This window comes from Penaeus japonicus, unplaced genomic scaffold (genome assembly GCF_977035675.1).
Source record: "Penaeus japonicus unplaced genomic scaffold, GWHDUDI00000001_assembly GWHDUDI00000002, whole genome shotgun sequence".
Classification (NCBI taxonomy): Eukaryota; Metazoa; Arthropoda; class Malacostraca; order Decapoda; family Penaeidae; genus Penaeus; species Penaeus japonicus.
Genome location: NW_028234404.1, coordinates 11,862,832 through 11,877,831, shown reverse-complemented (window position 1 = coordinate 11,877,831; position 15,000 = coordinate 11,862,832). Strand labels below are relative to the sequence as shown.

General features: G+C 39.4%; 1 protein-coding gene across 4 annotated transcripts in view; it reads left to right on the top strand.

The window, feature by feature from the left end:
• LOC122252962 (lysosomal-associated transmembrane protein 4A) overlaps nucleotides 1–15,000 on the top strand; it is a 25,734-nt gene that overhangs the window by 7,979 nt on the left and 2,755 nt on the right. The window contains exons 1-5 of one of the 4 annotated variants that reach the window (XM_086547106.1): nucleotides 7,633–7,729; nucleotides 7,914–8,007; nucleotides 12,806–12,959; nucleotides 13,387–13,447; nucleotides 13,550–13,632. In XM_086547106.1, the coding sequence (XP_086403232.1) occupies nucleotides 7,955–8,007; nucleotides 12,806–12,959; nucleotides 13,387–13,447; nucleotides 13,550–13,632 (351 nt within the window). In that variant the 5' untranslated portion in view covers nucleotides 7,633–7,729; nucleotides 7,914–7,954. Of the gene's footprint in view, nucleotides 255–7,624; nucleotides 7,730–7,913; nucleotides 8,008–12,805; nucleotides 12,960–13,386; nucleotides 13,448–13,549; nucleotides 13,633–15,000 lie in introns of those variants that run through there. The other 3 variants (XM_086547113.1, XM_086547118.1, XM_043015696.2) reach the window with 3 other exon arrangements.

The following is a 15,000-nucleotide window of genomic DNA, read 5'->3' as shown; positions in this document are numbered from 1 at the left end:
ATCACCACTCATCCAGCAAATATAATGTCTCCTAACTAACATAAGTTTATGTCCCCTGCTCACCATACAAAATATTGTTTAAAATTATGTCCAATTGTTGTGTCTGATCATTATACTCCATGATGATGACTGTAATGTAGGAATGCAGAGGTTGGTGTCGAGCTGGGAAATGATTGATAAAAAAATAAGAAGACAATAGACAAGCATTGGTGTAGTGTTCTCCAAATGGAATCAAATAAAAATACAAAAGTCTCTCCTTAATATGTTTATAACCTAGCAAACTGGCCAGCTCGCACAGTGAGTTCCGTAATCCATCCTCGGCCTTGTCCCGGCAGATCCTTTATCCCCTCGCCGTCAGGGGCTGAGAGGACAGACCGACTATATATGACAGTCACATAGAGAGAGAGGGCGTCCAGTAAGCCACGGCGGTCAGTGGCGCCGTGCATCGCAAACAAGCGTATGGCTGGACAAATGGCTAAAAGAGGCAGTGGGCTATTCGGTAGTTCAGGACGGTGGCAAGCACTAATGCCTCACTACAGCCCTCCCCAACACCGGGGTTGCGGAGATAACCATCCAGAGAGCAACCATAAGAACTGACATCTTTGGCAGGTAGAGACATGAACCTGGCTGGCCTAGGTTTTGCAATACAGCTGTGAAAGAGAAGAAAGGATAAGTATCGCAGACAAGGGGGAATAGACTGGATATTCTCATTGTGTTGCAGCATAAATCAAATGATAAGTATACTGAGAGTAACAAAAGTAATAATGTAAAAGACAAGAAAACTCATTGTGAATTAACAGTGGCCAATAATGATCCCGAATACAAAAGTCGGCCAAAATTAAAACTACATAAGTAGGCCAGAAATAGAACAAATGTCAGGGGGCGATGGTCAGTAATAATGATGAAAGGTTGCCCATAGACATAAGGCTTAAAAGCCCTTACAACTTCAACAACAGCAAGGGCTCTTGATTATTAGTGGGGTAACAGGTTCCACATACTCATCTCGCATGACACAGAACCCAGAGCCTGGGCTGAGGTGTCTGTGTGCACTTCAAAGAAGAGCAAAAATTCTGGAAGCTATAGGACAGGGACAGACACCGAAAGCATTCTTAAGGGCCTGAAACGAATCTTCCTGCTCTGGACCACACATGGTTCAATTAAGTCAAGGTGTGATGGACTAGCACAGGAGACAGTACAATGCTCATGGTGTGTTGGAAGGTGGTGGCGGCTGTTAAAAGGCCAAAGTAACTATCAAGAAGTTCGATTCTGGATAGAGGAAATGTATCTGAGACAGTGACTGCATTAAGAGCCCTGAAGTCAATACAGAATCTAATTCCACCATCTTTCTTCCTCACAAGTGCGACCATGGACAACCAAGGGGAGGTAGATGGCTCAATGACCCCCTGAGCAACCAAAATGTCACACTCAAGGTGGATAATCTCCTTAGTTTCCTGGGGTAATCGTCATTGCTGCACACATACAAGCTGGTCAACATTTGTGACTATTTCCTGCTGTACCCCAGGAACTATGCCAATGGAGGAACTGTCTCCACTAAATATGACTGGATACAGTTGTAAATTCTCCAACAGCATGTCACGGTGTGATGATGACAGATGCCCAAGCTCCATGTCAATAGAGATCATCCCAGGAGATGCGTCAACAGGTGCCACCTGTGGGGTAGATCCTTCAGACTCTTGAGAGCAGGATGCACACAACTCTTTTACTTCTAGGACAGCCGTCTCTGGTAAAACGAAGAACTCGTCTTCAGAGCCAATAATATGAGCAGAAAAATACTGGTCAAGTTCACTGAACAACCAGTCAAGTGGTCTTAGGCTCTCTGAATCATCCAAACCTATTTGTGGAGACTGTAAGCAGGAACATCATACTTATTCTCCTGAGGCAGGCAGAGAAAGACAAACCTTTGGGGGTGACCTTCATACTGAATTCTGATACTTGCCACTTGGTTGTTCAGTCAATGGACCTGTTCTGTTCAGTCGAGTCTGAAGAGGTGCTTCCCTTTAGTAATTTAAGGACAACTGAAACACCCTGAACATCAATATCAGGGTTCCTGACAGGGCAATGTCAGGATAGCACGACGTCCAGCAGTGACGGCAGTAGAATTATTGACAGTGGAGTATGAGGATGCAATTCCCTCTGGCAATGTCAGCACAGCAGGAGCTTCAGCAGTGTTGGCAACAGGAAGCTTTTCACTTTTCATGGGAATCTGAGGACACACCTCCCTCTGGCAATGTATGCAGTACAGCAGGAGCTTCAGCAGTGATGTCTGCAGGGTCTTTGTCAGGGGAGTCTGAGTACACACCTCCCTCTGGCAATGTCAGAACAGGTCCATCTCCAGGAATGATGGCAGCAGAATCGTTAGTATGGGACTCTGAGGATGCACCTTCTGGCAATGTCGGAACAGCAGACGCTTCAGCAGTGATGGAAGCAGGGACCTTGTCAAGGGAGTCTGAAGACAGCATGATCTCCAGGAAAGATGGCAGCAGAATCATTAGAATCACTTTACTTTCCCTTGGTGGTTGTTCGCCAGACGGGGGAGGGGACCTGTCTCTAACACTTGGATGTAACACCCCTTTACCTTGATATTTCCCTATTATATCCTAAATCCAGGATTATCTAATATTCCTCTCATTCAGCTTACCCAAAAGGGGATGTTAAAAAAAAAACAATCAAGGTATGGACACTAATTTGTTGAGTAATTCACACCAGGATAAACTCCTTCAATAGAAAAATCTAAATTGGTAACGTGATGTGTTAGGGTTATATGTTTATACCTGTAGTTTTAATTACTGTGAAGAGGAGTTATAATAAAACTGGGCTAATCATGCCTTATACTGTATATTAAATTACATAATAACTCAAAAATAACTGTTATACATATCTATTAGAGTAATAACTCTAACACTCTGAAGATTTCCGTCTACATCCTTCTTTCTTCTTCGTTTGCGACCTGGGCGTCCATCTTGGAGTTCCGGCCTTTGAACCCGCTCCTGAGAATTAACTTTACTTTAGGAACATGTAATAGAGATTACTCAACAATCTCACTACCATAAGACATAACATCGAAAGTTTTCACTACATTCATCATAGTTAGAGGTTCAAAAATTGATACTAATTTATCAATCCACAAGATTATAAAGGTTTTACATAACAAATTACACTGTTAATATAAAGCATTTACAATACATCTGTTCCATACAATTACTATCATTAAATTATAACATGTAATTTAAGGACTATCTTTTCAATGTGTTTTATAATAGTTTGTAGTTTTCCATTAATGGCATGACAGGGATGAGTGCACTTACCTATAGCGGGTTTAATTTAGTAAACTCGTTGTCGCAACCGCGAGATTAGCTTGTAGGTCGATTTTGTTATTGATACATGTGAATGTCGTTTGTTGTATATGGATATCACGCTGTATGTGTGTATGCAGGCGTCAGTGTAACCGGGTAGGTACACAAGGGCCTAACTCACGAGGTGGGTGCGACCCCTTGCAACTTAGGTCACTAGTGATTGGTCGAGGTATGGGTTGAGGGGACGGGGATGTTTGGACCTGGTCTTTGTGCGGTTGCCCCTTACTTGACCACAAATGCCCCTTTGTGTGACGTCATTCATGACACGTCATTTCTACACAGAGCGTTGGTTCTATTCTCTAATTTTTGTGATGTTATCAATACCCTAAAATATCGTATCCAGTGCCAAGTAATTCATGATATCATATTTCATTGGTTACCTATCGGCTTTCAAATATACCGCTACTGGTACTTGTTTTTCACATCTTATGACAGAACGCTTTCTGTTATACCGAAATGGGTAACCTCACTAGGTTGCAGCTCTCTTGTTTTTCTTACATGAGGTTAACTAAACTAAGTAATATTAATCACACAGATACTCCTGATTACATTATGGAGTCTTACTAATGATTAATAAAGTAAATGAAACATAGTGTTACTTAATATATTGATTATGTCCTCGGTCACATATAGTGGTAAACACATTAACTTCAATTTCGGTCATCAATTTCCATAACATCCCGGTCACCACTTGGAAAGGGACAATTAGCACGGAAATGCCCGACTTTTCCACAGCTGTAACACCGTCGACGCCCCATCCGGCGATGGTGTTGTGAGCCCTGGACCGATGAAAATAACCTGGACGCGGACATTAGTCGGATTCAACAGAACCAGTCAAATCGCACCACTGGGCACCAATGCAGGGGTTGGTAGTGATCCATGAAATGACTATTGATAGAGAAGACAAGGGAAATCACCGGTTTATTATTCATATAGAATCAAATAAAAATACGAAACCCTCTCCTTAATATGTACATTACTCGGTAAACTTGCTATCTCACACAAGCGAGAGTTCCGTGGTCCGTCCGCGGCATTGTCCCGGCACAACCTTTATCCCTTCGCAGTCAAAAGCCGACACAACCTTTATCCCTTCGCAGTCAAAAGCCGACACAGTGACTGACGTCCTACAAGCGCTAACGAGCTGGACGAATGGTTAAGAGGGACAGTGAGCTGTTCGGTAGTTGAGGACGTAGGCAAACACTAATTCATCACCACTACATGATAATGAGAAATTATTAATAATGATAATAATGCTAACAATAATGATATTAAATGAATATCACTCTTATGGGCTTTCTCAGAAAATATATATGTAAAATGTAAATATAAACCAGCATGAACTTTGCAGAAAGCCCATATCAGCAAATTGTTAGCCTTTGCCAAAGCATCGACAAGTGCGGAGGTCGGGGCTTGCGTAGAACCACTAAAAGGGAAGGAATGTTGTGATAATAGTGATTTAAATTTCACACTTTTAGGATGAACTCTGTTACCTTTATCTTCTCTTAACATAGATGTGAGCTTATCAGTCGTCCAAAAAAACATAATGGCAGTTCCTTGAAATAGGATTTAACGATCGGCAGGCAGTGTCATATATTATTTACGGCATTTTTAAGGTTTCAGTGTCAGTTCTGAAGGTCTATTCTATTCCAGTTCTCCGTGCCCTTCACGAACTGATTTCAACACCATTGTTGTTTTAGCAGAGCCAAAATCAGCCCATTTATCCCAGTAGATAAGAGGTGAAGAGGAGGGTATTTTCCAAGAAATTGAGCACGACTGTGTTATGATATTACTGGGCGGTGATTGGAGGACGTATTTTGAAAGCGTGCTTCTCATTGGCCGGCCAGTGTAATGACGTTCGTACACAGTCACAGTTAAAACTGCTTCGTGGATCTGGATGTAATAGTAATCACAAATGCGCCAAGGTAGATTTGCGACCGACTTTCTTGGATCCGGCACCAGGTGTATGTTCCTTTAAGAGGGCCTTTAAGATGATAAAGAGTATTAAAAGTATGGACAGAATATATAAAAATGACCCCCCAAATCCTTAAGACAATAGATACTCAGTTAAAACAAAAGAAAAGAAAGAAAGAAAAAAATGAGGCGTCTCTAGCTGGTGTTGGTCAGCATATTTTTTTCCCAACAAGATTGTTACAATAGCACGTCCAGCTTTGTCCTAACTGGCTTTCTTTTGGCTACTCCCGCGTCGCCAGAGTAAACCGTAGGTGGCGAGCTGCTGACGAAAAATCATTTTCACACCATTACAATAACATCAGTTAACAATGAAAAGATAAAGTGTAAATGAATTGATTAAAAATAAATACAAGTAAAATGAACAAAAAAAAACAACAACATCCAAACACGGTGAATGTTTTCGCCATATTTTGTTTTCATTAATTAATAGATATCCGATGAAATAATAAAGATGCATTACATACACAGGGCAATGCCCTTAAAATACACTCACGTGGCATTTCTCGCAGCTAAAAAAGTTCCATAGGAAAAATAGCTCAAATGATATTTAAGATATAAAAGTAGATGACCAAAATTCTGATAATCAAAATGCATTGTATCAAACAATAAAAGAGATCATTTAAGAAAAAGATAATCCAGCTTAATGTGGACGGTCACAAACACGAGTACTACAATGTATCAAACAATAAAAGAGATCATTTAAGAAAAAGATAATCCAGCTTAATGTGGACGGTCACAAACACGAGTACTACAATTAGGTATAAGTTAGAAAAGAACTATCAAATGCTATTCTTAATCCAATCATTAAAAAGGGAAAAAGAAAAACAACACCATATTACCCCCTCCCTTCCCTTTTGCGGGGAGGGAGGGGGGAGTACCCACAGTACCCACAATTCCCACACTACCCTCAGTTGTCCTGGAGACGTCTCGAGAACCTCCCTGGATTTTAAACGGGCCCTGCAACAGGATTAGGTAGAGGGGGTCAGAGGAACAGGAAAGGGGAAAGGAATATCCGAATAAGGCTAGGGAGGATAAGGATGGAAGAATGTAGCTGGATAAAAAGGGTTTGCAGAGATCTGGCAAAAGAGAAGTATACAGTCTTTCAGGACACTAAATCGCTTGTCTGAAGAAGGGATGACGTATATGTAATATATGTCGGACTGTACTTCGAGGGGATATTGATGCGGGGACGATTATGAACGGGCGACGTCCAACAGGGCCTTAAGGCAAAGTGGTCTGAGAAGAGGGCAGGTACAGATGAACACTTAGCCTGCGACACAGCAAGTCCAGACGTAAGGATATGGTCTTGAGTACCTCCCCGAGAGTGTATTGCTTCCAGCTGCATCCCAGCGGGTGAATTGATTGTGGCACATGTGATCCAAAAGTCGGGTTCCGTTTCGGTTTACAGTATTTGGGAGGCCACATAGAGCAGGGTGTCTGGCTATAGAGTCCCCCAAGTATGTTAAACTTAGAAATGACGATGGAGGAAATGCGGTGACATTCATCCTACCAGGAGCAGAATAAATGTTTCATGGGCGAATTATGCTAGTTCCTATAGTCACTTCGATCAACTGAAAGGTCGATCGAAGCACATGGTGCTGGACATCTGGGAGTTTATACAAGTATTAAACCCATTCCTAACTAAGTGTACATACGAAACATAGCCATTGAGAAGAGCTACACATCCATGTAGAGGACTTCCAATAATTAATGAACATTTCCTTTAAGTGCATCAAATTGTGCAGGGTTTGTGACTCTGCAGGCATTCCAAGAGATATGTAACTGTATTTGACTAATGCCCAATTGTCTTGATATCTTCCTAGTTCTTAGTCAAAGAGCAAGAAAGAGTAGATAGATAGAGAGAGAGGGGGAGAGCGCTGGAGAGAGAATCGAAAAATAGAGCTAGAGAAAGCTAGAGAAAGAGAGAGAGAGAAAGTGATTGAAAGCGAAATGTGATCATAGCCTGCACTCCCCAAAGAACTTGATAAGACTGTCATCGAGTACTTACTTCCTAGAGATAAAGTGATAGACGGACAAGGCACATTGCTAGCTTTGCAAAATGTGGATTAAGTTATAGTGTTATTTCATCCAAGGCAATTGATTTCATTCGGTAGTGTCTGTCATGGCATGATCTTCATGTATAAACATCAGTACCAACTCAAAATGAATAAGAAAACTAAAGGCATAATCTAGATAAAACTAGCTCGATGTTTGTTGTCCGGCAACTCCCGCAACCAGGACTATATAAAGGATTACAGCGCCGTATGTTGCTTTAATAGCCGCTTCTTAAAGACTAAGAGGAATATAGAGAAAATTACTACTAAGCTTCCAAGTTTCTTCTAGTGTTATTTGATTACATTTAGTCCGTGGTTGAACGGTGTAAGGTACGTAAATTTCCCATTTTGCGGTCTTTATGGGTATTGGCGGTACTTCTGTATAGAAAATCGAGTTTTTCGTGTAAGAAAATGCTTTACGGAGGAAAAGACACTTGCAGTTAGTAATTATTGTTTCTTTTTCATCTACTTCCCTCTTAGTCTCCTCTCTTTCTCCTGTCTCTTCGTCTGTCAGTTAATGAAAGCGAAGAACTGTGCCCAGCAGCACTGAAGGCGATGCAAGTTCAGTGGGACTTGACAGTGTTCAGTGGTGTGTTCGTGGTGTCTAAGTATGTCTAAGTGATTTCCTTTGAATACATTGAATACATTACCACCATGCACTTGCTGGTACATCTTCCGAACAGATGTAAAATGTATTATAACATGAATAGGCTTTTCTCAAGGCCTGTTCAACCTTGCTGTAATTATCTTCCATGCATGCACAAAGGTGATCCTCTGTAAGATGAGCGTGCTTTACCAGATTGAGCTATATGCGCAAGGCACCTTGCATTCAGTCATGATAACATTATATGAATAAATAAATATATATATATATATATATATATATATATATGTATGTATACATACATATATATATACATATATGTATATATATACATATATATATACATATATGTATATATATATACATGTATGTATATATATATATATATATACATATATGTATATATATATATACATATATGTATATATATACATATATGTATATATATATATATATATATATATATATATATATATATATATATATATATATATATTTAGAAGAAAGGTATGAATGAGACTGAATATTCAGTCTCATTCATATACATATGAACTCTGTTCATATGTATATATATGATATATATGTATGTATATATATATATATATATATATATATATATATATATATATATATATATATATATATATATATGAATTGTATATATCATATATATGCAATATACATATATATGTATCTATATATGTATCTATATATGTATGTATATATATACATAATATGCACACACACACACATATATATGTATATGTATATATATATATATATATATATATATATATATATATATATATATATATACATATATATATGTGTGTGTGTGTGTGTGTATGTATATGTATATAATCATATAAATACATATATATTTACATATATATATATATATATATATATATATATATATATATATATATACATACATATATATTTACATATATATATATATACATATATATATATTTACATATATATATATACATACATATATATTTACATATATATATATATACATACATATATATTTACATATATATATATACATACATATATTTACATATATATATATATATATATATATATATATATATATATATATATATTATACATATACATATATACATATACACACACACGTTTATCCTTATGCACACCCATAAGTCAGGTCAGGTCAAAGAAACCTGCTACTGGTGAACATGTAAACCAGTACTACCTGTTCATGGTCGGGTGGTCGGCGACTAAATCGGCTCCCCCATCTGATAAGATCAGCTTGCTGAATCTTATCTTATGGGAGGGTGTGTGGACACCCAGCAGGACTAAAAACAAAACCTGTTAAAGGGCGGAGGAGCTCAAAGAGAGCAAATGGCCATCCACACCTTGCATTAGGCAGCAGTGATGCAAGTTCCCTGTACTGCGACCTAGTGTTGGGCAGCGGCTGCACTAGTATCTGTAGTAGGCGGAAGAGATAATGGCCAACGGCTGCTACAGAAAAGCAGGGGGCAGTTCCAGCAAACCTGTGTCTGGCCCCTGTACTGCGCTAATGGAGAGGAGATCGGCACTACCATTCGAAAATTGCCGGAGAATCACCCATGACAATGACAACCAAACCGATTTCCATACTGGATCGGTCGGGGCCCAGGATAAAAACGGCCGCGCCGTCACTTGATGCTCACAGGGGTGGCGGTGTTAAGTGGACTACTGATGGGCAAACTGAGAAAGAACAACAGCTGGCGAAAAAGAACATATGCATTGGCACTTGGAACGTAAGATCACTAAAAGATGAGGGAAAACTAGAAGTGTTGGTAAATGAGATCTCTACCATCTCTTGGAATGTTTTGGGAGTTTCAGAACTTAGATGGACTGGTATTGGAGAAACGAGCACATAAGATGGACACAAGTTGTGGTACAGCGGTGCCGAGAAAAAACATGTAAGAGGCGTAGGAGTGCTGGTTGAAAAAGAAACAGCAAAGTCAGTGATCGAATGTACACCTGTATCTGACAGAATAATTGCAATTAGACTAAAAGGAAAGCCCCGCAACATGACAATCATTCAGATATATACACCAACATCAGACAGCGAGGACGAAGAGATTGAACGGTTCTACCAAGATCTAGAACAAACCATCAAAGAGAAAGCAAAGAAAGATATTCTTATAATACAAGGGGATTGGAATGCTAAGATCGGATATAAGGAAAGCACTGGATGGGAAGGAACTATTGGAGATTTTGGAGTAGGAACAAGAAATGAAAGAGGTATTATGCTACTAGAATTTGCCAAAAGTCATCACTTAGTTGTGGCTAATACTCTCCATAATCATAAACTATCGAGAAGAAAAACGTGGCATTCACCAGATGGAGTCACACATAATCAAATAGATTATATTCTTGTGGACAGAAGATTCCAAACTGGAATAAACAGACCCAAAACAAGAACTTTCAAAAAACCGGATATTGGTAGTGATCACGACCCAGTTATGATGACATTCAGAATGCGACTCTCTAAAGAGAAGAAGGTTTCGCAGAGACGCACAAAGTTTGACTTGGAAAAGCTGAAAGACAGGGAAGTAGCAGAAAAGTATAGAAGTGAACTGGCGGGGAGATTTGCACCACTCTTGTTGCTCACAAATGAAGAACCACAGCAGCTCTGTGACCAGTTCACTGACATAACTTTCAACACAGCAAATGAGATTTTAGGAAAAGCCAAACCAATTAAAAGACCATGGATAACACCAGAAATCCTACAAAAGTGTGACGAAAGAAGAAAACTAAATAAAGATAGATTTACCAACAATGAAAGTCTGGGCCAGTATAGAAAGGCAAACAAGGAGGTAAAAAGAGCTATCATCAAAGCAAAAGATAATTGGGTTGAGAAACAAGCTGAGGATATTGAACAAAGCTTAGCAGTAAACAATTCTAGAAAAGCCTACAGTGTAATCAAGAGCTTAACAAAGGAGAAGACAGGAAGAACAAATGTAATAGAAGATAAAACCGGTCAGCTGTTAACAAATAACACCGAAGTGACAGCTAGATGGAAAGAATACTGCCGCGAGTTGTACCAACATCAAGCAGACGTTGATAGAACAGTATTAGCAGAGGCTACATCAGAGGGAGAACCAGAACCAGTCATCTTAGAATCGGAAGTAAGGGCAGCGATTATAAAGTTGAAGATGAATAAAGCACCTGGATATGACAACCTTCCAGCAGAATTAATTAAGTGCGGTGGAGATCCCATTATCAAAACCTTACATCTTCTGTGCAACCGAATATTCCAAACTGGTAAATGGCCTACACAATGGACCCAGTCCATTCTCATTCCTATCCCAAAAAAGAAAATGAGTAAAAAATGTAGTGAACATCGCACAATCAGTCTTATAAGTCATCCTAGCAAAGTCTTACTCACCATCATCCTAAATAGAATAAAACCGGGAATTGAAGAAATTCTAGATGATTCACAAGCTGGCTTCAGAAAAGATCGAAGCACAGTGGAACAAATTCTTAATTTAAGGCTCCTTTGTGAAAGTCAGAGAAATCATCAGAAGAATGTTTTCCACAACTTTATTGACTTTAAAAAAGCATTCGATAGGGTATGGCACGAAGCGCTATGGCATACAATGGCCAAGTATAACATCAACCAGGGTATGACTAGGCTTATCCAAGAATTATATGAGAATGCGAAAACAACAGTTATGGTAGGTAACAACTACAGCGAATGGTTCGAAAGTACAGTGGGCGTTAGACAAGGATGCATTCTGTCTCCGACACTTTTCAATTTGTTTTTGGAAAGAATAATGCAAGATGCCCTTGAAAATTTTTCAGGAGGCATAAAGTGTACAGGACGTGTAGTTAACAACTTACGGTTTGCTGATGACATAGACTTGATAGCGGAAGATGCGGAAGAATTAGCAGAAATAACAAGACGACTGGATGAAACATCACACAGGTATGGAATGGAAATTAGTGCAGAAAAAAAGTAAAATAATGGTCAATGGGAGGAACATCAATCGAAACGTACTGGTCTATGTTAGGGGAGAACAACTTGAACATGTGTCAGAATTCAAATATCTAGGTGCAACATTAACAGAAAATGGAACCAGCGAAATTGAAGTTAAACATCGTGTAGGAATGGCAACAAGTGCTTTAGCTAGATTGGAATCTATTTGGAAAATGAGAAGTATTAGCATGAAAACAAAAATTAAACTACTAAACTCGATGGTAAAAAGCATTTTAATGTATGGATGCGAGAGTTGGACAATAACTGATAAGATCTGGAAAAAGGTGGAAGCTTTTGAAATGAAGTGTTACAGAAGGTTGCTAGGAATAACATGGAGAGAGAGGCGAACAAATGGCTATGTCTGGAATAAGATAATAGAACATTTTACCACAGAAAAGGACAGGCCAGAACCATTCATGCGCACTATCGCCAAACGCAAACTTCAGTTCTTTGGACACCAGGTCAGGAGAAATAAAACAACAAAGTTTCTCATACAAGACTACTGTGAGGGAACACGCCAACAAGGTAGGCCAATAAGAACATGGCAAGACGACATAAAGGAGTGGACATCTCTTAACATTCAGAGAGCTTGTCACCACAGCCTCAATAGGAGGAAATGGAGGAAGGATGCCAAGACATGGGTGCACCAACGGCCTAACCGGCTGAGGTCATGATGATGATGACACCCATTATATGCACACACACACACACACACACACATGCTTGCATATACATGTATATAAAAATACGTAAATCTGTATATTTACATATGCATACTGATATCCCTCTTTCCATACAGCATGGACCACCAGCCGGAGACCGTGCAGCTGAACCCAGTAAGTCCTGCACCCGGAGTCCCGCAAGCTCCGCCAGCGGTCAGCAAGGGCGAGGTGCGGTGCTGTGGCTGCTGGCCTCTGAAGGCCGGTACCATCGCCATCGGTGTCCTCTACCTGGTAAAACAGTCTTTGAATTATATTTACTATGTGTTAACGCCGAACATGGTTAAAAGTTTGCAGACTTGTTATTCTGTGATGACTGATAAAACCCTTTATTTTGATCACTATATCTGATTATCTGCTTTGTCAGTTGACCGAAGATGTTTTCTTTCTTCTTTTCCGAACAAAAAGGTCAAAAGCTCTTACTTGCTACTCTGTGATGGTTGATAGAAACTCTTTATTTTGATCACCATATTAGATTATCTGCTTTGTCAATCGACCAAAGATGAGTTTTTTTTTTTCAATTTTCTGCATTCAAAAGGTGTAGAAGAGTGGTCCTTCATGCAGTTTTACATTTATTATTGTCTTACTATTCTATTTGATCACTTACATGATGGTTATGTAATTTTCCTAATCATGTGATTTTACTTAATATCATCTACAGGTGGTTTCCTTGCTTATTGAAGCCTTGCTCCTCTATGTCGTCTATCAAGGTGACAGGATAGGTAGGTAGATTAACGAAGAGGATGCAAGTAGAACATGAAATATTCTATAATTTCTACGAGAGAAAATGTAGCCTATGTTTAATCCCTGCTTCACCCCAACAGATAAGGGAAACCTGGTTTTTGCCCTTTTTTTTGGAGCCATTTCAATCATCGATGCCACCTTGCTGTTGGGCGGTGTTATAACCGTAAGTGAATCAGGCTTACATTCAAACACACACACAGACTCACTCACACACACACATCCACACACGCACACACACACACACACACACATACACACAAAGGCACAATTGCAAAAGAGAGATATATAGTAGGAAAGAGAGAATAGGAGGTAGATAGAGAGAGAGAGAGCATGTGTCTTCGTACATTGAAAGCAAGGTTCATTCAATAATGTACAAGACGGAAAAAATAATAAATACCAGTACAATGGTTAATATAACCATGAGGCGAAATAAGGCGTGTGTGGTAGTTATGTCTATCCCGGTCTGTCTGTGTTACAAACATCCCTGTTATATATATATATATATTTTTTTTTTTTTTTCATCAGCAGTAGGAATGTAACCTGGGATGGGAAGGAGTGGCAATCAAAGGAAATTAGCTCTGTTGATGGTCATGATGATTAGGATCTAACTACGTGAAGATGCGCCATGCAGTTTAATTTACCGACATATTCAACAAGATATATATATATATATATATATATATATATATATATATATATATATATATATATGACGAGTAAGTTGTACGTTGAAGTTACCAGCCTCTGCAATTCTGTTATCTGTTAATGACTCAGACTAGGAGAGGTGACGTGTGGTTAAACAAACACGTGGATTCCATTACAAAGATGGTTGCCGCTGTATGTGTATGTGGCATCATGGGGCACGACCGGCATTTCGGATGCGCTAGAGGGCCGGGGATCAGGAGAGGGAAGCTACAAGAACACCCACTAGGTGCCATGACACACAAGCAAGTGTATCACCACAATATAACAAATAGGTATGCTACATATTTAGAATAGAACTGATTATACAAAGTCTAGATTTCAGAGAACAATAACGATGGTTTGAAGTGTGAATCAAGGACCTGGAGTAAGAAGGGAGATTATACCCAATGCAAGAGGAGATAAGGCATAAAACAAAATACGTGTAGTGGTCATGCGCGAAATTCACAGAAATCTGAGGAGATAATTTATTATCAACAGTTTTAGGAATCGATAAAGAAACACTTATGCTACCACTGATAGTGACATGGTCGTTATATTGCACGAGGCTTACTCTCCAAGGGAGGCATATTCTTCGAGGGAGGCGTGGCTAATTAGCTAAAACCGGATGAAATCTTACCCTACTGGAGGTTAGGGATAAGGATAAGCTAGATTTGCGTCGCAGGGCACTGAGGCAAGCCCGCCTGTGTCAGCGTATGCTGGCTCGTGAGAGAATGTGCCAACGAGTTCGTACTTAAGAAGGACACAGAAGGAACTCAAGGCAGATCAGGTCAGAGGGAAATCACAGAGAGACAAGAGAACAGGCAGAGCAAACAGCTGACCTCCAGCC